The following is a 21,958-nucleotide window of genomic DNA, read 5'->3' as shown; positions in this document are numbered from 1 at the left end:
AATGAAGTTAGCTAAGTGGGTGTGAATGAAAAAAGAAAATAGAGGGAAAATGAGATTTAAAGCAAAGTCCTTTTTGGAAAGGAGCTTTGTCCTACATAGGTGGTGGAAAGGAAAATAAGTGTGCTTAAATAGAGAAGCACTTCTTTAGCTCTTAGATAGTTAAGGAGACGAATTTCCCTCGCGCCGTCGTTGTTGCTCGACTCGCCTTGGCTTTGATCAATTGATTTGTAATGTTTTTAGACCAAATTTATTTTATTCATTTTTCCATTTCTAATATTTTCTGCTAAAATTAATTTAGAAATTCGTGTAATATTTTCCCAACAGACATTTCTATTTTCTGAAAAGGCATGGCCTTTCCGAGCAGACACCATACCTGTTCTGAACAGGTATTTCGCTGGCTATAAATACAGAGGACATGCCTCATTTTCTGCACAACATAAATTCTGCATACCATCTGCATTATGCATACTTTTACAAAATAAAAATTGAGTCACTGACTTGTGTGATTCGTTGCCATCTTTGAGTTCGCGTGAAGTCATAGGCGTTTGAGGTACCACTACTCCTTTGACAGGTTTATCCGTTTTATCTTTGGAGGAAGTAATCCATATCCTCGGGACTTAAGGGGATTAAATTCCTTAAGGACACACAGTGAATCTTGCGGTGTCGGATATTATTCTGTCATTTTATTTTCTTGGTTTTATTAAAATATTGTTGCGTTGTTTGAACATTGTTTTACTAACAACGTTTATTGTTTTGATCACAACTTGAATAACAGTTATTACCTGCAAACTAGAACAGTGGGTTGAGCTTATGCTCCCTCAGCTTTTTAATTTCTGATTTATTGATATGAAGGTGAATGATATTTAAAAAAAAAAAAAAAACTAAAAGTTGAATAATGTTACCTTTGTTACCGTCATTTTCATTTGGTCGGCCTTGTGTATACCAAAAGTGTATACTTTGGCCAGGTTTGGTAAACTAGACGACCGAAGGGTACATTTCTTCATGTTTCCTTAAAATTAAGTTATCCAAAGAACATTCTGTCACACCCTAACGTGGGGCATGACGGGCTCCGACCCATAGGCCGGGAACCACCTGACTTAACAGTTACCTTGAACAACATATAACATAACTCAAAGAATACCTGCACGCAGAATGGGCCCAACATAAAAATATCCGGTAATCCAACATATATGTGCATATACGAACCAACAAGGTCGCTACAATATCACGAGTATCATAGAGCCGGCAACGCTACATAACTTCCTAACTACGTACAAATGTCTACATACCTCTATGGAATATAAATTGTAGCAAGGACGGGACAAGGCTTCGTTATACCCATATGTACAAATCAAAATATCATACCAAAATAGACGGCGGCTCCGAACCAAGTGGAGTGCACTGACTGCAGCTGAGGGAAGATTCTACTGCGCTGGGCTGCTCGCTTGACTACCTAAACCTGCGGGCATGAACACAACGTCCACAAGAAGGGACGTCAGTACGAATAATGTACTGAGTATGTAAGGCATGAATAACAATATAATAGAGATATGAAGTGTAACATGAAATAAGAGAGAGATAACCTGTACGTTTGGATGCCTCTTGAGGCGGATGTCATGCATGCTTAACTTAAAAAAAACATTTTTTATACATATATATAGTACCATGCCCGGCCATTACGGCTCGGTGTCATATATATAGTATCATGCCCGGTCATTAGGGCTCGGTGTTATCATCATTAGCCCGAGTCCGGACCTCCCGCGTCCGGGGCGATATCATAACATGCCCACTGCAGTGGTGTGCACATCTACGTGCCATGCCCGGCCGACTATAGTGCGACGCGGTGTGAGAAAATACATACATATATATAAAGCATGTATGAGAGCCCAATCAAAAGCCACAACTATATCGGAGTGACGTAAGGTCGGTAGCCTCCGATTATATTATGGATCAATCATCATCGTTTATCCCACCTTGAAGGAACAAGGGTCATAAGGTGAGATTACCCAAAATTAAGAAATTGTAAAGTAAGCTCAATCATCTCATAATAACATGAAATCCGTATGCCTTGGAGCTTTGATAAATAAATCCCTCCTAATCATCGTCGTGGTTATCATAAAAAAAATATTCATCTTTAGCATCATAAAAACTTTAAGAGCCATGAGTCTCTAACATTCTTGGAAATGAGGATTTTTATGGAATTCATGCATGGGTTGGTAGGAAAAGAATCATGCCTTTAGAAGCTCAATAACATCATAAGGATCATTAGATTCGTGGACTCTCAGCATTTATGGAACCAAGGATATTATGGGTATGACACAAAGGTTTATAACAAAATGATCATTCCTTTAGAAAGAAAGGGACTAGCCTTAACATATCTGGAGGCTTATTTCTCGACTTTTCAACTTACTTCTTGTCTTGAAATTTACTTAAGATCGTTCGCAATCCCGTAATATACATATAAAACAATTCACACTATTATTAGACTCATCCTCACATGTTCGTCTTAAGCCTTTAATTCGAATTCATTTAGAATCTGCCGAAATTCGGGCAGCATCTCCCCTGTATATATGTCTAGCCCGAAATCACAATAACAACAACCAACAACAACAACAACCATACCAACATCAAAAACAATATCATCAAGATTCTACAAGATAAATATGCACAATTTCATCCAAAACTTTCTTCAAACCTCAATCCATACGCCAACCATACCAACACAATAATTATAACGCTTATTCTCGTAAATATTCCTGAATCAATATTAATAAAAAGAGATTCATATCTTACTTTTTCTAGAATAGAAAAATCTTCAATGTTTACTTGAATCCAAGTCAACTTCAACACAAAACAAAACTATAATCGCGACTACACGTTACTCAGACCTCGTTTAATACTCCGTCACTTAAAAATTATGTAAAATCCTCACTTTGTGGTGTATATAAGCTCTCCTATGTTGGCTGAGCTTTCTAGAGTATTTGGGAAGTTTATTATGGAGAAAAAGATGGATTTTAGCCCTTATATAGTGGATTTAAGTCGGTGGCACTGTAGCAGCGCGCGACACTGTGTGTTCGCGCAGTGCAGTCCCCTGCTCTGCCCGCCTAACTTGTAACGTCCATAATTCTCTACTCCGACGTCGTATCGATGTGCGATTTGTTGCGTTCGAAACTAGTCTCCATGAACTTCAATTTAGGCTTTGCTTTGCTTCAAAACTCCTCATATACTAAAAGATATTCTTCCTCAAATTTGGGCCAAAATTGCCCCTCATATTTTTCTCCAAAATTCCAAAAACTTAATTCCCCTAAATAACTTGCTCTCCAATCCTCCCATAGCTTACTATATGAACTTAAACCCTCATAACCAAAAAAATTGGTGCACATGTTCTCGTATATCCTTGAAAGTAACTCAAGTATCCAGACTTAAAACATCCAACACTTATAAATCTTTAACGTACGAAACTACGGGGTGTAACACAGTCTTTTGGTTAATTGGTGTTTGAATTTGTGAATGAAATGAAGGTGTGATTGTTGATGGGTTAAGTGTGGAGGAAGCTCATTTTAGAGGAACGAAGCTTAAGGGATCTACTGTTGCTATTCCTCATGGATATTATGGTAATTTCTCTTCTTTTTATTCTTCAAAAAATAACAGTGCTGTCAGGACTGGCTTGCCTTTTAAAATTAAAAATTGAGCAAAGAGTATGGTTAGAAAAGGCATAATAAGTAGATAGACATTTTTATACTTGGCCTGAACACTCTAACTTACAAAATGATCATCTAGACACCTTAACTCATTTTCAATGTGTCAATTGAACACTCCAACTTTACAAAATGATCATCTAGACAACTCAACTCGTCTCCAATGTTTCAATTGAACACTCCAACTTTACAAAATAATCATCTAGAAACCTCCAAAATGTATGTGCCACGTCAGTGTCAGGTGTCCATGAGATACAGTGGGAACGAGTTTAGATGTTTAGATGTGCATGCTTAGTTACCAGTTGAGAACAAGTTAAGGTGCCGTTGGAAAATAAGGAAGGGATACTTACTTCTTGGATAATAACCATCCATTACTACTTTGTTGACTTGGTACCAATACAAATTTGCTTTATAAGCTATGGTATTGGGGAAACACTGATATGTTGATATTATTGCCCATCCAGCATAATTGTTTACGAGGCATAGTTACTGGATGGCTCTAAACCAATTGCTATGAACTTTATGAGAATCACATGCCACAAGCTAGCTGTTGAGGTGGCAGAGTCTAATGCCATGTAATCACAGTGAAATCCTGTATATATGGCATGCTATTGAATTCTCACACCTGCAACTAGGATTAGGGGTGTTCATGGTTCGATTTGGGTCGGTTATTGATTAAAACCATAACCAAATCAATTTAGTCGGTTTTTAAATGTCTAAAACCATAACCAAACCAAATAAAATAATAACCACCGGTTTGGTTATTGTCGGTTTGGTTCGATTTTTTGGTTTATGACTAGTAGTCATGAGACTTATCTGTAAAACATTAAAAAGTTGAAAATGGAAATAAAGTAGAGCATAGGAGATTTTAGTTGTTGCTACAAACATACATATTAATTAAACATAAAGACTACCTAAAATTAAAATGAAAATATATGAAATAAAAAAACTTTGTGTAATGATCGGGCAATACTTGCATTTTGCCCTCAATTCTCCCATTTTATTAAAAAAACTTTGTGTAATGATCTCAAACTTCAGATGTTTTTCTATCATTATCCCCAAGGCTAGGGTCTCGACTACAAGGAGTTGTTCTTTTCTGTTTTTTAGGAAGATTACCCACGGAAGAAGTATTAGGGCGATACTATGTGGTTGAGTTGCAGCAAATGCTGATGTTACTGAAGTATCTTCTATAGGAACCTCCAAATCTACAACCTCTGTCCTTTTCATATGAAAAATATTAGAAGTTTAGGACCCATTTAGACAAGGAAAAAGAAAAGTATAAATTCGAAAAAAGAAGAAGAAGAAACAGCCTAAAATCAAATGGTTGACAAAGAAAGGCTAAAAATTTAAGTTAAAGATATTAGACTCTAACGTGAGCTTCTGTTAGTGGGTTTACACTTAACACTTAAAGAGTTAAAAGAATTAAAGACATGGGCTTGGGCATATTCTTAAAAACATGGGCCTTAAACAATTATGTGAAATAAGTAAACCAAAAATCAAATTAATGATTAAAAGGTATAAAATATTTATAATTATTTATGAAAAACTAATATTATACATATAAATAATTATAAAATTTATGTATATAATTTATCGGTTTGGTTCGGTTATTTTTTAATAGAACCATAACCAAACCAAATATTATCGGTTTTTAAAATTTAAAACCAAATCAAACCAAACCAAACCAAATGTCGATTTTTTTATTCAGTTTGGTTAAATTTTCGGTTTGGTTTTGGTTTTAACCAAAACCGTGAACAGCCCTAACTAGGATCATAATTGCTTGATTTTCTTTTCCTTATTTGGGGTTGTGGGGGTTGAGGGAGGGGCGAGGGGGAGAGGAATAAATAGCATGGTGAGCTATTTGCTTGTTTCATCTTTCGAGAGTTGATCCTAGCTAGTTTACATGGGTTGTAGTTTACCTTCCAACTTTTGATGATTTAACAGAACTTATGGTTAAGCTTCTGGTTTCATTAGACACTTTGGTCAATCTTAGAACAGTTTTGTGGAAGGAAAATGTCCAGATGAACTTAAGATATATTCCTATGTCTGTTGAATGATTGTCTGTTATCTTACAGGAAAGGGAGTCTTGGAGTAACTGGTAAAGTTACTATATACCCTTCTGGTCCAGCCCTTCTCCGGACCCTGCGCATAACGGAAGCTGAGTGCACTGGGCTGCCCTTTAATCCGTTATCTTACAGCTTTTGTATTGGTGGGCAGGAAGTAATAATTTAGGACCATTTAAAGGATGTACTCTCCCCACTCCAATTTCGATACTTCAATTCTGTGACATGCACTTTTAAAATATGTATCACCGCATGTGTTGCTGTTTTCAATGATATCATCTTTTTCCTTTTTTCTTTCTTGAACTTCGTGGTAAACCTACCTATATCACTCTTCCACCACCCAAAGTCTTACGATTATTATAGTTTGAATTTATACTAGGACCTTAATCTTCTTAACTTTGTGTTATTTGAAACATCTCGACTTGCTTCTTCAGGGTGTGTCTTGGGAAAGAAAATGCCTGATGAGAAAAGAAAAAGGTCTGAGGAAGATTCGAGTTTCTGGGAGATGAAGGCAAAATTCCAAAACGTAACATTGTGGAACCATGATTCTCTTCCCTAAGAAAATGACACTTCCTTGCGTGCCTTCCACCTATTTTCTGTTGCAACAGCAGTATGTTTCTTCTTGATACTAGTTACCGGGAGATGCCTTTCCTGCTTTATCTGTTTGATTATCTGTAAAGTTGCTAAGCAAGTGTTCATATCAAAGCTGCTCCTTAGACAACAGCGGTTTCTACTGACTATGATACCTGCTTTGAGATGACATCCTGACCACCTAAAACGTTATTCGGACTGTGGCTTTGATGACGAAACATGCGAGTCAACGAGTCATTTGGTTAAAAAATTGTGAGTATCTTTTACTTCTCCAAAGTTTGACTGTTTTAGTTAGGTAGAAATGAATTGGAGACTATGTTACTTGGTTTTGTGGGGAGGAGTATCACATAAGTCCAATAATCTCAAATCTGCGACCAAATGTTTGGCTAATTTCGATTCTCTTTTAGTTGTCTTTCCTCTGATAAATGCTTATGACCGCTAATGTTGGAAAATGAGCATATAGACTAAATCTATGTAGGAGCTGCAATTTAGATGGTCATGACACATTTGTATTGATTCTTTGTTATCGTACATTCTTCATTATGTTGCTGTGAGTACATAGTGATGCAATCGTTTGTTGAGCCCTTTGTTTAAGTTGCTTTTCATCAATGCAGCTGCACCAACCAGTCAGCGAAGACCTGGAAGCTGCATCAATCGATCAAGAATTAGAGCAATGAATTGATCAATATGCTGTGATAACCTCCACAATGAGCAGTAAATTTCGAGTTTCTTTATGCTCTTTACCAGTTTATGGAAAGCATTCTTCATTATATATCTATAAAATCAGGACTCCATTTATCATTCGTCTAATATGTATAAACGAGAACATATTAACAGATGTATTTTTTCTGATATCTCAAAAAACTCCCTTCCCTACTGTAAGATTAATTGTGCATTCTTGAGGTATAGTCATAGATTGATATCCATTGATATCCATTTTATGTGACATCCTTGGGAGTAATGCATCTATTAAATACTCCTAATAAGCCGTGAAGAGGTCCATGCAATTCCATTTCCTCTTTTTTCCTTTTAAATTTTTGGGTGTGGAGGTGGTTGGGGAAGGTCGATAGTAGCATTTATCCCTCTCTCCACAAAATAAAAGGGCGAGAACAAAGAGGATCAGTGATAACTAGTATGAGCTCTATCACATGTTGAAATTAAAGTTGACTATGTTTAACGAAGAGTTCAAATTGACGATAATTCTTTCCTTTAGGTGGATTTGTTAATACATCTTACAACTATTTTTCTTATATATGAAATATGGTAGACTTAATGGGGGTAAGGTCTGGTATACTTTATCCTCCCCAGATCTCATACTGCGGGATATCATTGGGTATGTTATTGTTAAATGGTTCTGAAAAAAATGATCAGAAAGTAAAACGCAAAAGATTCATGATTATTCAAGGAACACATATCAGAAGTTAGGGTGTTTGGAAATCACTGTGTAATTATTAGACTGAGCAACCATTAAGGATTGTAATAAGAAAGACTTGTTTGTTTGTTTGTTATAACATAATTATAATGTAAGTTTCGGCGTTATATTTGGTTGTATAAATACAATTACACATTCTATTCTTTATTTCAACATAAAAGTTAATCACAAAAAAATGAAATAAACTTTTTTTTCCTAGACAAACAAGTAAAGAAACTTTAATGTGTGACGACTATGTATATATATAAGAAATACTGTGTATTAAACATTAATTATTACTAGATATTCAAATACACATTTTAAAAAATATATTAAGTTATTTTAAATTGGTAATTAATACCATAAAGGATGGTCTGTATTTTCCAAGTTCCAACTCATGTGAATATAATATGAAATTATGATTTGATATATTTTTAAATAACAAAAATATACATATGAGTTTAGAAAATATTATTTTCAAAATAATACTTATACTCATGAATAGAAAGCAAAACTTGTAAAATATGATATTGTTTTTAACAAGTGTTCGTCATATATTAGAAATGGAAAATTAAGGAGTGTGAAAGGAACATATTAGTATATATTTGAGAAAAAAATAAAGAAATAATAGAAATATGGAGGCAAGCATGTATGTATACGGTAAAAACCGGGTATATGCAAGATCGGTGAGACCGGGGGCCGAGGGTAGGACCAAATGAACACGAGTATATTCGGTCTTTTCTTCAGATCGGGGGGATTGCACCGAAGGCGACTGACTCGAGATGAGAGAAGTGTATTTGTTGATCCGGCGTCACCGAACCAAACTCAACATGGCCGTTAGTCTGATTTCTCCAAGTCAAGTTTACGTGGCCGTTAGTCCGGTTTCTCTGTGTCCGAACTTATCGTGGCCGTTGGTCCGGTTTACCAGTTGCGGTGCTGCCACGCGTTAAGACCGTTCTGTCATTTTGTACTGACAACCGTACGGGTGTCAGACCGTACGATACTACCTTATCCTTTTAGGGTTTCTTTATTTTAAAATGCTTTGTATTGTATTCAAGGCCCATGAAGCAAACCTATAAATAGAGGACATTTCCCTACTTTTAGGGGTTGGTTTTTGAGATCTAGAACATTGTAATAGATAAATATATTGAAGCTCTCTCTCTCCCTCTCATTCTAGTCCGGATTTGAAGTATACTTTGGCTTGTTCATCCACTCAATACAATATATTGCCATATATATATATATATAGCTCAATCACCAATATCAACATATTTATTCAAGGCATTAGCATATATATCCATACATACATATTATAGCATACGAACCCATACATATTTCACATCAACCAAAAGTAGATTAAAATTCATCCGCATATCCTATATCTCACTTACAAATTCAATTGTTACCGAAATTCGGGGTAAACAATGTACTCAGTGTTTATGTCAATTTGTCAAATAACAAATTAGCATCAACTTTGCTTGCCTCTGCACATAGGGAAGTAACTTAGATAAGTAACTTTTCATTTTGCCTTGTTAAATAGCAAATTCGTCCAAAATTTGAAATATGCTTTTCCGAAAATGAGTTGAAGTAACAATGCGCGTCGTTGTTAATTATCTGTGTTCTCTAGAATTAGTCGAGCCGTCATCTTTAAGCCACTACTCTATTGTTCTTCTACTCATTCAACTATCACACTTGCTTTGAAATGTATATATGCTACCTTTATATAAGAGGAATTTTGACCCTTTAATTTGGTCCAACTTGGGCCCTTCACTTATATGCTTTCTGTCGGCTTAGTCATTAATTGATTATTTAATTTGCCTCCTTATCACCAAATATGACGTGCTTAATTACATAAAAGAGAAAGAAAAAAGAAAAACAGAATCAACTGATCAAATCTTCCAGGTGAAAGGTTGCATAGGAAACTTAATTACAGGAAAAAAGTGAATTAAGAAACCATTCTTATAAGATTAAGAAAAGTCAATTAGACTACAACTTGCAACTTTTTTCTAGAACTTAGAAAGTGTGACTCCGCTCGAGGTAATTAATTTGGGCTGACTAGGATGAAGGGATAGTTGATTAAAAAAGCAATGGGAAAGAGATCTAAAAGTGGAAGATCTGAACTAATATGATACTAACCGCGTGAGAATATAGTACAAAGGCACTTTGTAGTGGGTAGAATATTTTTAAGCAATTTGGACACAATCTCTAGTACAAAAACAAAGAGCGGTTCTAACCAATATTCGCTTCAATTTTTGACAACTTATTGCACGGAGTGTATATATTCTTAACTTTTTTTGTCGGTCCTGGTTCGATTAGTTAGATTAGCACCGAGTAAGCCAATAAGGGATAATTAAAACATATTCTACGGGTAGCATATCTGAATACCACTATCATTTAACCTGTAGTCAATCTTTTAAAATTGTTTAATTTGCACCGGCCAGTTTCGACAAACATCAAAATATGTTGTATGTGAAGTTTCACATGATTGAATTTCAGGCATTTCTGTCCTGTTTGGTGGTATTCTTAATCAAAGGCCTCTTCCGTGTGACTTGATTCCCTTTGCTCCTTTTGGCGAGTGCATGCATGCAGTTGGAAGTTGCATGAAATTTCATATCTATATATATCTGGTTGTTGTAAGGCCAAATTATTATAAGACACTCAAATCTCTACATTCTTTGTAATTTTGTGAGTTCAACTTATATATCAAATGGCTTCAAAATGTCACTATCAAGGCAATCACACATTCTGTAAAACAAAAAAGGTTCAGGAAATTTCATGCATTTCTTCCAATATGCAATTCTTATTTCTCCCATTACTCTGCTTCTTGCATTATGCTTAGTTTATGTTTTTTTTTTTATGAAGATCTTTGACAAATAATAATTTTTTTTTGTTGCTTGCAGGGTTATATAGTATATCCCAAAGCTCTTAATATTGTTTGGGGAAACGATGAGCGCTTTTGGAGGTTACCCAAATACGAGTAAGATTGGGCATATCAAATCTAATTAAGTTTATCATATTAAACGTGTTACTACTACTTATTTAATTTGTAGTTTGAGCTAACATTGTTTTTAAATATATTTGAATTACAGAAATGATGGTGCAGAACTTATACAAGTAAATTGGCTGGAGGTAACTGGTTGCATTGACAATATTGTAGAAAAGAAATCATACGACATTGGCTTTACAATGTCACTGATGACTGATGCGTTCGGTTGGAATGATTCACCGGTTTATACAGGGGCGGAGCTACCTGGTCCCGAGGGGTGTCAAGCGACACCCCTTCGCCGGAAAATTACATTGTATAGGTATGTGAAATTCTGATTTTATACATATATGTATTACTATTGACACCTCTTGTAATAAGTTGAGGGCTTAGCCGAGTGGTTGAGGGGTGTCAGAGGTTTAGGTTAACAAGGTTGTGTGTTCGATCCCAGTTGATGACATGCTTATTTTTTTTACTTTCGTTATTGGCCTTTTAAAAAAAAAAATTGACACCCCTTAATAAATTTCCTGACTCCGCCACTGGGTTTATATTATGGCTAAATGGGGAGATAACACTCAATGGAGAAAGGTGAATTTGACAAGTGAGAAGGACAAAAAGATGATACAAAAAACTATTACAATGACAAAAGGGAAGGGGAACACTGATGATAAGCTTTGTTTTGGGTTGTATGAAGTTTGGAACAAAAAGTGGAAAGGAAGTCTCAAAATTCATTGTGTAAACTTGACAGAGAAAAGCTAATTTAGCTGATGGAGTGAAATAAAAGAGGAAGCTCAAGTTAAGAGTCGTCTTTTTGTTCCATGTATTTTGTTAAGAGTGTGTTTTCTTACATATATTTAATTTGTAGTTGTGTTTGTATTGCTTGCATCATGAATGAAACTATGGTTCACAATCATATGATCTCTTACACTCATATATTGAACTTAATGATAACTCAAAAATTACACTGTGTAGTCGTTTGGCCCAAGCAAGAGCCATGCAGTTCAGAGAAAAGGAAAAGAAGTTGACGAAGAATCTAAAAGACAACGAGACTAGAGACATCTGCACACGGTAACTTTGAGAGAGCAAAGGATTTGTATATATGTTTGTGCAAAACATTGTATAGTTTTTGCCTGTGCTTTATTTTTTGCAAGAAGTTATTGTTGAAGTTAGCTAAGTAGGTGTGAATGAGAAATGGAGGAAAAAAGGAAATGAAGGGAAAATGAGATTTAGAGTCTGTTTGGATGGGCTTATGCCTATAAGTTGTTTGCAGCTTATAAGCTAAAAAAAATGTTGGAGTAGTCTAACTTATTTTTTTTGGCTTATAAGCTGTTTTCAGCTTATAAGCTGCTTTAGATAAGCTAAGTCAAATGGGCCCAATTATTTTTTTGAGCTTATTTTAAGCACAAAATGACTTTAAGCTGGCCAGCCAAGCACTCAAAAAAGCTGAAAACAGCTTATAAGCCAATCCAAACGGGCTCTTAAAGCAAAGTTCTTTTTGGAAAGGAGTTTTGTCCCACACAGGTGGTGGAAATCAAAATAAGTGTGCTTAAATAGAGAAGCACTTCTTTTAGCTCTTAAAGAGTTGAGATGAGGGACTCCCCTTGCGCCGTCCTTGTTGCTCGGCTCGGCTTTGGATTTGGTCGATTGATTGATAATCTTCTTAAACCGAATTTATTTTATTCATTTTTCCATTTCTAATATTTTTCCGATAAAATTAATTTAGAAATTTGTGGAATATTTACCCAACAGACATTGCTGTCTATATTATATTAAAAGCATAAACTCCCTAACTTGAAAGTTAAATTACTAAAATACCCCTTCTTAAAAACTTAATTTTCCCACTTAAAAATAAATAGTAAAAACATGCGCTTGGCAACTATCCCAAACCCGATTTGAGTCCGGAGCCAAAATGGCTTATTTTTGCAGCCATTAGACCAAAATAGGCTGCCTTTTTTTTTTTTATACCACAATGGGTATTTCGTTGGTTATCCAACGAAATACCCACACAAGCACTGTTCATAGCCGGATTTTTTTGTTGCATTTCGCTACACTTGTAGCGAAATGCAACAAATATATATTTTTTTTTTGGCATTTCGTGAGTTAATCAACGAAATGCAACAATTTTTTTTTGTTGCATTTCGTGAATTAATAAACAAAATGCAACAATTTTTTTTTTTTTTGCATTTCGTGAATAAAAAAACGAAATAAGAAATTATATATATATATATATATATATATATATATATATATATATATATATATATATATATATATATTGCATTTCGTGTATTAAAAAATGAAATAGGATAAAAAAAAATTAATTTCGTTCATATAAAAACGAAATTGGAATATATATATATATATATATATATATATATATATATATTATTTTTGCATTTCGTTGGTATATAAATGAAATACAAAAAAAAAATATATATATATTTATCCTATTTCATTGGTATATGTATTCCTATTTCAACTCCGCCTGTGTGAGCTCGCTCACATTGCCGGTCCCAAGCCCGGATAAAGGAGGAGGGTTGCCGAGGGTCAATCGGAAACAGCCTCCCTACCCAGGTAGGGGTAAGGCTGCGTACATCTTACCCTCCCCAGACCCCACTATTGTGGGATTACACTGGGTAGTGACCAGACCATGTATTCCTATTTCGTTTTTATATATAAAATTATTTTCCTATTTTTTTATATAAAAAAAATACAAAAAAAATTATTTTCATATTTCGTTTTTAGATGAACGAAATAAAAATAAATCTTATTTCGTTTTTTAATAAACAAAAAAACAAATAGTTGTAAAGTCAAGACATAACTTTATTTTGAATATAAATATAATTCTAAAAAATATAGGGAGAAAAACTAGTTGTAAAGTCGTCAAACTTTAGATGGTCATAATTTTGCGCTCAAACGTCCGTTTTACGCGTTTTTTTTTTGAACTTGCGTATTTTTTCGAGATCTATGCGGACAATATTTATTCCTATTTCATTGGTATATAAATGAAAAAAAATAATTATTTTCCTATTTCGTTTTTATATAAATGAAATACAAAAAATATATATATATATATATATTTATCCTATTTCATTGGTATATGAAATATATATATATATGTATTCCTATTTCGTTTTTATATAAACGAAATGAAAATAAAATTATTTTCCTATTTTTTTATATAAACGAAATACAAAAATACAAAAAAAAAATATTTTCATATTTCGTTTTTTAATAAACGAAATACAATTTTTTTTTTACTATTTCGCAGATATACCAACGAAATGCAAAAATAATATATATATATATATATATATATATATATATATATATATATATATATATATATATATATATATATATATTTTCCAATTTCGTTTTTATATGAACGATTTTTTTTTTAATCCTATTTCGTTTTTTAATACACGAAATGCAATATATATATATATATATATATATATATATATATATATATATATATATATATAATTTCTTATTTCGTTTTTTTATTCACGAAATGCAAAAAAAAAACACATATTTCGTTTATTAATTCACGAAATGCAAAAAAAAAAAAAAAAAATATTTGTTGCATTTCGCTACAAGTGTAGCGAAATGCAACAAAAATATCCAGCTATGAACAGTGCTTGTGTGGGTATTTCGTTGGATAACCAACGAAATACCCATTGTGGTATAAAAAAAAAAGTCAGCCTATTTTGGTCTAATGGCTGCAAAAATAAGCCATTTTGGCTCCGGACTCAACCCGATTTCGTATGAAGGGATGTGCTTCTTCGGATAAAAGGATGTGATCCTTCAGCAAACTTCCAACTACTGAATTTATACCCCCAATTATTGAATAAAAATTTATTATTCAGAACACTATAACTCTTTCGTTCTTCTATTCTCACTTGTGATTATCGTGAGAATCCAAATTCCAATGCCCCGCCAATTTTAAACAATGTCGGACTAGCTTAGTGACTCTACCATCAGAAAATTGTTTCTTGTGATTTCCTTCTCCTACGCGAGATCGCCCAGTAAGTTTTTCTTGTTGTAATTTAACTCGCTCTTCGTAACTACTGATAAGGATACATTTTTTAAAGAAAAACAATCAAAAGAATTTTATGATTTGTTTGAATATATATTTCTACGTATTTTATTATGAGATGTTACCTAAATGTATCAATAGTTAATAATATATAATTTGCAAAAAGACATATATTCAACTTCACTTCATGTCCATGATTATTAGTTATAAATATTTAACAATTAATAATCTCTGAGAGAGTTGTTCTGGTTATTCAGTATCAGAGAGAAAATTTGCATGTCTTTTAATGCTAAATATGACTCTTGTAAATTTTAGGTAAACAGCAAGAAATTCAGAATATCTGAAGTTACTTTTGGAATCTGTTTTTGTTAGCCAAAAATGAATTTTATGTAAATAAGTAGACCCGTATGAAATTCTTAATTCACCATATTCCTACGTGTCTTGAGGAGGTTAATCTTTAAGTGCTAGAAACTATTACTAAAAGGACTCTCCCTCAGGAAAAAAGTTTTCAAATGTATATTCTTAGAATACACTAATGCAATGAACTAACAAATATCTATCTACCCCATAATATCTTAAAAAAATATCACTTCAACTATTGGATAATAAACAGTTTCCATTTGATTTTCGTGTTCTGGTAATTAGAACAATTGGACACATTAATTCAACTAATGGAGATTTAATAGGAAAACGGCAATTGCTACCAAATCTTGGTTACGATGAATATATTCTTTTACTCCATGATTTATCTTATTTGATTTACTTTGTATCATATATGGGAGAGAGTTGAATTTCCCATCCATAGCTTTGTTCAAGGTCGTTCTTTGATCAAAAGATGAACGATTATATTGATCAAATATCATGCTTTTAAATGCTTGCATGTTACAACTCTTGCCAAACCAAATATGTTTAAGGTATGTGGGGCTCCAACCTCAACTGGGTCTAACTTTGGGCACCCAATTTTGAGACATTTTGCTTCCATGGTGACCCTTTTAGTGTCTGATTCATCTTCGTGTATTTTCTCTAAGCTTCTGTTTTTTTACTTTTCCTAATTGTCATCCCTCTATCTATTTTTGAATAACACGGCAGAGTTACAATCATGTTCTTATACATGAGTTTGGTTTTTTATCAAGCCATCTCTTAGCGGGAAACTTTTAGTTCTTTTTCACACATGTAATAACATAGTTGATTATTTGCTCTCCTTTTCTCGAGAAAGTTTGGTACTATTTGGTTGTACTATGCCTTTGTTGATGTTTAAGTTAAAATCATAATCAATTATTCTGAGTTCAATTACCACGTCACTCACACCATTTATTTTATTCAACATTTGAGCTTGCATTTTTTACTTCAATTTTTTTGTAATATCTCACATATATATTCTAAAAAGTTGTATTGCTTGGCAATGGAAGAGGAAACAGTAAAAGACAATGATGTTTCTTCCTGAACAAATGATTGTGAAACACAACGGTTATAGTGAAAGGGGTGTCAAATTTGGCCAAAAATTGATGGCCCGCCCAATCCGCCCAAAATTTTATGAGTTGGGCTCAAGATAATTTTATATTGGGCTGATTTTAGCCCAACCCAACATAGCCCATTTTAAAGTGATCTCCATCTTAGCCCAATACTAGCCCAATTCTAGCCCATTTTTAAGATTTACTTAAATTTGAGTTTATTGCTTGAGATTTACTTTTTTTTTTTTTTTTTTTATGTATACACGTTTCTTGTATCATGTATCTTACAAGTTTGTGGTATGTTTAATATGAAGGGAAATATTTTCACGAAAATATGTTTAATATGATGGGAAATATTTTTCACGAAAAATGTTTTTCTCGAAAATATTTACCACGGAAAATGTTTTCCTCAAAAATATTTTCACGAAAAATCCGCGAAAATAATTTTCGAAAAATATTTTTCTAGAAAATAGACCCTTCAAAAAAACTGGGTCAAGTTGGGCGGGTCATGACCCAATCCATTTTTAGCCCAACCCATTTCAGCCCAAGTAACTTTTGGGTCAATGTTAGCCCAACTCATTTATTTCCTCAGCCCATTTTGATTGGTCCAATTTCAGCCCAACCCGCCCATTTGACACATGAGAATCAATTAAATGAAATGTTGATCGCCAAGTTTTCTGGTTACGGTAGAACATTTCTTAGTTTTGGCTAGACAAAAAATGATACTAACAACCATTATCGAGAACAATGGTTGTTAACATCGAATGATCCTCTGCCACAAGTTTATTTTCAAATCCCTCATGTCATTTGTATTTGTCTTATTCTTATTTTCTTTTTATATTAATATATGTGTATACTTATGTGTTTACAAACACCAACAAGAAATTAAACATAACACCAACAAGAAATTAAACATACTTTTGAACATGTCAGTTTTGAAAAAGAAATGTACATACCATGCTACTTAGAAATTCAGACCCTTCAAATGACAAATGCAACAGTACAAATGTGTAGAGGATTTGCGATAATGTCATAAATACATAATAAACTACAATGGGCCAGTCTGCTACGAAAGAATGTGTTTATCCCAAGAAACTATATGGGTCAATTACAAGGATTTGTTGTTCATTTATGCTTTGCGATGATGATTTACGTTGTATCATATATGGGAGAGAGTTGAATTTCCTATCCATAGCTTTGTTCAAGGTCGTTCTTTGATCAAAAGATGAACGATTATATTGATCAAATATCATGCTTTTAAATGCTTGCATGTTACAACTCTTGCCAAACCAAATATGTTTAAGGTATGTGGGGCTCCAACCTCAACTGGGTCTAAAATGTGTTTAAAATGTGAGAGAAAGAGTGTAAAAATAATATATAATTTTGAAAAGAAAACTAAAAGAGAATTTGAAAAAATATCTTGTTATTATACCATATAAATTACTATCAACTCTCATCACCTCCTTGAGAATTGAAGAGTGCAGTTATTGCTCAAATTCAATTCTATTGCTTTCCAAACACGTTTTTAGGATTCATTTGTTTGGTTTTAATGAAGGTTTCAATATTATTAATCATTAAGTGAGTCTATAAAAATGTAGTGACCGTTTTTTATTTGACCTTGGAATCTCAAGGTGAATTCTGAATTCACTAAACCGCTAGACCGACATTTTCTCTTGTGTTTAAGGTATTCAAAATCTATATATGTACATAAAAAATAAAAAATAAAAACTTTATGTATACGATATACACCCTCCCGGACCCTAGATCCTCTCATGTCCTCAGTCACAATCACCACACCTGGATTTTACCACCATCAGCCACCATCATTTACAATCACCACCACCAATCACCATTACAACCATCAATCACTAAATACTGAGCAATAACCACCATCAGCCACCATTATATATTGCCAATTACCATCATCATTCACAACTACCATTAGCTATCACTAGCGTCCACCACAATTATTAGCTTCTACCACCAACAACCACTATTAATCATTATGATAGCGACCATCACCATTAGTTACTACTTATAACCATCACCATCCACCAACACAATCCTCAATCGGCATCCACGACCACCACCAACCAACTGCCATATATTTTTTTAAAAATTATATAAATTAGGTTAGATTAATTTAGTAATTTATTTATTAATTTCTAGATAAAGATTTTTTTTTATATATTTAGATATTGTTGAGACAACAAAGAGTCTTAATTATTTGGTATTCATTTATTAACACATCTTAGTATTCAGTTATGTATTCAAATTCAGACATTTAAATCTTATTGCACATCTTAATATTCAAATATATATTCAGATATTCAAACATCTAAATCTTAATGCGTGTCTTAATATTTAGATGTGCATTCAGATTTAACCGTCTTAATCTTAGTAAAAATAAATTAGGCCTTGATAAACTTCCTAATCAGTGAGAGAGAAGTTTGTCCGATCATTTCAAACCGAAATGCAACAATTTAGCCAGAAAGCAGTATTTCACCACACAAGCTGGAATAGCTCAGTTAGTTAGAGCGTGTGCTGTTAACCACAAGGTCGGAGGTTCGAGCCCTCCTTCTAGCGTATCAAATGCTCCCTTTTTTGCGGTCAATTCTTTGTTTTTACTCACTTTTGATTTCATCCACTAATATGTAAGGGAGACTTTGAGGAGCTTCCCGTAGTCCTCCTTGCTGACTTGGGGGTATATATGGTATTAAACGTTTTTCCTGCTTTAATATTGTTGTATTTCAGCGTGTTGGCAATGTACTCTTACACTTTTGGATGAAAAGATCAGGATTGATTTGCTTAATTTACAATTTTCTGAAAGCTGGAACTCGCTTCAATCTTCATTTCACACCATATTGAGCATCTTGCCGCCTTTTCAGAGATGGTTATGTAATTTTATATTTTTGGGCCCACTTCCTACTTTTATGTCATAACAATCTCTCTCATTTCTTGTTATTCCATATCCCTACTTTTCAGTTCTCTTAAATTAATTTAATATATTTCAACCTGCAAATAATTATTCTCTTTTATTTCTATACTTACTTTCTCTTTTAGTAACTTACAAGTTTCTACTCTAGAACCTCTACCCATTTACTTTCACTAATAATGCCCAACCATATCAGATATATAATAATTTCATACTCCTTTTCTTCTGTTTTACTTTCTTTTGAATTTCAATATTGTATAATATTTTGCATTGTGGAACTTTATTTTCCTCAATAACTGTTGGACTTATTATGGTTGATGTTACATCTGAGATAAAAAGGTAATCATAATAGGTACTTACGGTTAGTATAGAGTAAAATAGTAGTAGTAATTTAACGAAAATTAGGTTGTTCACACCCAATTTTGTCCCGCCTTCCCCAAAATATCTATTTGCGCTTCTAATATTTTTGGCAACCTAAGAAACAATTATTTATATTTACTATAATTATTAGCTTTTATTAATACCGGCTTTTCATTATTCTATTGCAGTCACTAGCTGTTATTATTTTTATTACTACTACCGCTATTATCCTTGTCATTATTATTATTATTATTATTATTATTATTATTATTATTATTATTATTTTGTTATTATTATTATTACCAGTATTATTATAATTCGCATTATAATCATTTCAGCATTTTTTTTACCATCCTATGCACACGCATCGCATTTATTTTCGCATAATTAAATAATAGCATTTATTTACTGTTGAACTCTTAAAATATTATCGCACGGTCATTATTACGTTTTATAATTTTATTTTTATCTGAGCACTAATAAATACATACTTTTATAATAGGTAATATTTTTAATTAAAATAGATCTTTTATGAAAATTTAGAAGCCCAAAATAGCACAAGAAGCAAATATATTTTTAGCCCATCTGCCCCAATCAATTTATAACTATTTTCGGACCAGTCCATCAATGCCCAGCCCATATTTTAACCCAATCCTATGAGACCAACTTGCTACCCGACTACCCAGCCCAAAAAACCACCAGCCCAAAACAATATTTAACTCAGCCCATTGTAATATGACCCAGTCCATTAAACCCGATGACTGACCCGACCCGCTTGTTAACAAAAATGAACAACTAGGTTTTTATCACTCAGCGCCGCACCCCCCCCCCCCCTCTCTCCTCACAAAAATGGCTAAATCGCAGAATTATTTCGCCTCCCACAGACTATGCATGGTCAATTCGGGAATGGAAATTAAATACACCATACCTTCTCTATCAGGGTCAACATGAAGGGTAATTTTCTTCCCTCTTTCTGTTCTTCTTTCTTTTATTTTCGATTTGAAACCCTTAATGGGTTTTGGCCATTTGTGAGTTGAAATCCGTCTTTATCTGTTCCCTTTTGATTTTTCGAGTATGAAGTTTTTATGAATGTTGTCTTCTTCTTCTGGGTTTTCTGTCGACGACAGAACCCTAACATTTTGTGTTTGAAAAAGGATTCAACTTAAATCCCGCCCAATTTTTCCTTTTAGAACCCCCAGCAAAACCCTAATCTATACCCTATAAATAATCATTTTCGGAAGAAAAAGAGGAAGTATTTTAGCCGCGGAAATTCCCTAAAAATTAGAGTTCTTCAGCCGCCCAAAAAATACCCTACAAAATATTAGTTTTTTTTAGCAGTCACAATATCGCTTAATATCGATTCAAAAAAATACTAAACATTTTTTCTCTTTTCGCTGTTTTGGATCCGAGTGATACCAACTCAGGAGTTTGTGGTATTTCGGGGCAGATCGGAGATTCGAAGCCTCACTTCGCTGCACCCGAAGCAGGTGATTCTCCTTTCCCTTTTTGTGTCTTTTTATTTTATTTAGGGTTTATTTGTTCTGTGTTAGTTCATTTTACTGCTTCTATGTGATTTGTGCATTTAGTTTAAATATCTGTATATGTGTTAGGATAGTCGGGTTCTGTGTATGAATCATACTCGTGTTCAGTTTGACTTAGTTAAAAGGAATAGGATTATGTGAAATAATTTACCTAGTTATTAAACATGCTAAATCAAGTCAATAATGTTCTTATGTAGGATGATTAAGCTTGCCTGATATGTTAAGTTAGTTCAACATGGTCTAAGCCTTGCTATTTAAATCTTAAATATATTGACCTTATTTAGCTAAGCATGCTTAAATGTCTTGGTTCTTATTCATCATTGGTTGTTTATATGGTTAGCCGCGACTAGTTGCTATGCCAATGCAGGTTCATTATTTCATTTGTTGAAGAACTGTACTATGTTTAGCCTGATCTGTTTTAATAAAGATGATATACATTACTTGATTTGGTTGTTGAAACTGTGATCATAGTCGAAGGAGAAAGACCCTCCTGTTTTGCTTAGTAATTGAATTGCCTAGCCTGCTTAAGTTAGTTTAACCCAATGAAGCTGTATACGATGAGTTATTTTACAGTTAAGGATGATTGGATCTTTGTTTAGCTTAGCCTAGTCAAAGTATGTTTCTATGTTATCCTAGCCTAAGTTTATCCATGTTTAAGCATATGTCGAATATCCTGTTATGGTTAATCATGTTTTATATGTCATATGTGTGTCATGAATCAGCAGTTATTGCATAATGAAGCCCAGATGTGAATGTTTCCTGGTATGCTTTCTGGATTTTCCTTTGCACATTATTCTTCCTCTGTGATTCTGTTCATTGATCTGTGTCATTTTCCTATTCTGATGTTTTAATAAGTTCAGTGAGATTCGTTCAGTCTTAATGT

General features: G+C 33.5%; 1 protein-coding gene and 1 pseudogene across 2 annotated transcripts; both read left to right on the top strand.

Annotated features, from left to right (window-relative positions):
* The first annotated feature begins 3,381 nt into the window (after positions 1-3,381).
* LOC132624452 (uncharacterized) lies at positions 3,382-7,346 on the top strand (annotated as a pseudogene).
* Positions 7,347-10,183: 2,837 nt separating this feature from the next.
* Positions 10,184-12,474, top strand: LOC132622052 (protein PHLOEM PROTEIN 2-LIKE A9-like). Of its 2 annotated transcripts, none has more exons than XM_060336567.1 (4): positions 10,184-10,396; positions 10,664-10,740; positions 10,853-11,068; positions 11,719-12,474. In XM_060336567.1, exons 1-4 carry the CDS (start codon positions 10,343-10,345, stop codon positions 11,816-11,818), a joined length of 447 nt encoding a protein of 148 aa, XP_060192550.1. In that variant the 5' UTR covers positions 10,184-10,342; the 3' UTR covers positions 11,819-12,474. The 2 variants fall into 2 exon arrangements, with proteins under 2 accessions (XP_060192550.1, XP_060192549.1); XM_060336566.1 differs by lacking the exon at positions 10,184-10,396 and adding an exon at positions 10,397-10,524 and having other exon boundaries at positions 11,719-12,459.
* Positions 12,475-21,958: the final 9,484 nt, after the last annotated feature.

Source organism: Lycium barbarum, chromosome 12 (genome assembly GCF_019175385.1).
Source record: "Lycium barbarum isolate Lr01 chromosome 12, ASM1917538v2, whole genome shotgun sequence".
NCBI classification, from domain to species: domain Eukaryota; kingdom Viridiplantae; phylum Streptophyta; class Magnoliopsida; order Solanales; family Solanaceae; genus Lycium; species Lycium barbarum.
The sequence above is the reverse complement of the archived record's forward strand: the minus strand, read 5'-3'. Positions and strand labels throughout refer to the sequence as shown.

Coding starts and splice junctions, on each gene's coding strand:
- LOC132622052 (XM_060336567.1), top strand. CDS start 10,343: ATGCATGCAGTTGGAAGTTGCATGAAATTTCATATCTATATATATCTG. Junction 10,397..10,663: donor TCTATATATATCTGGTTGTT/GTAAGGCCAAAT, acceptor TGTTGCTTGCAG/GGTTATATAGTATATCCCAA. Junction 11,069..11,718: donor CGGAAAATTACATTGTATAG/GTATGTGAAATT, acceptor TACACTGTGTAG/TCGTTTGGCCCAAGCAAGAG.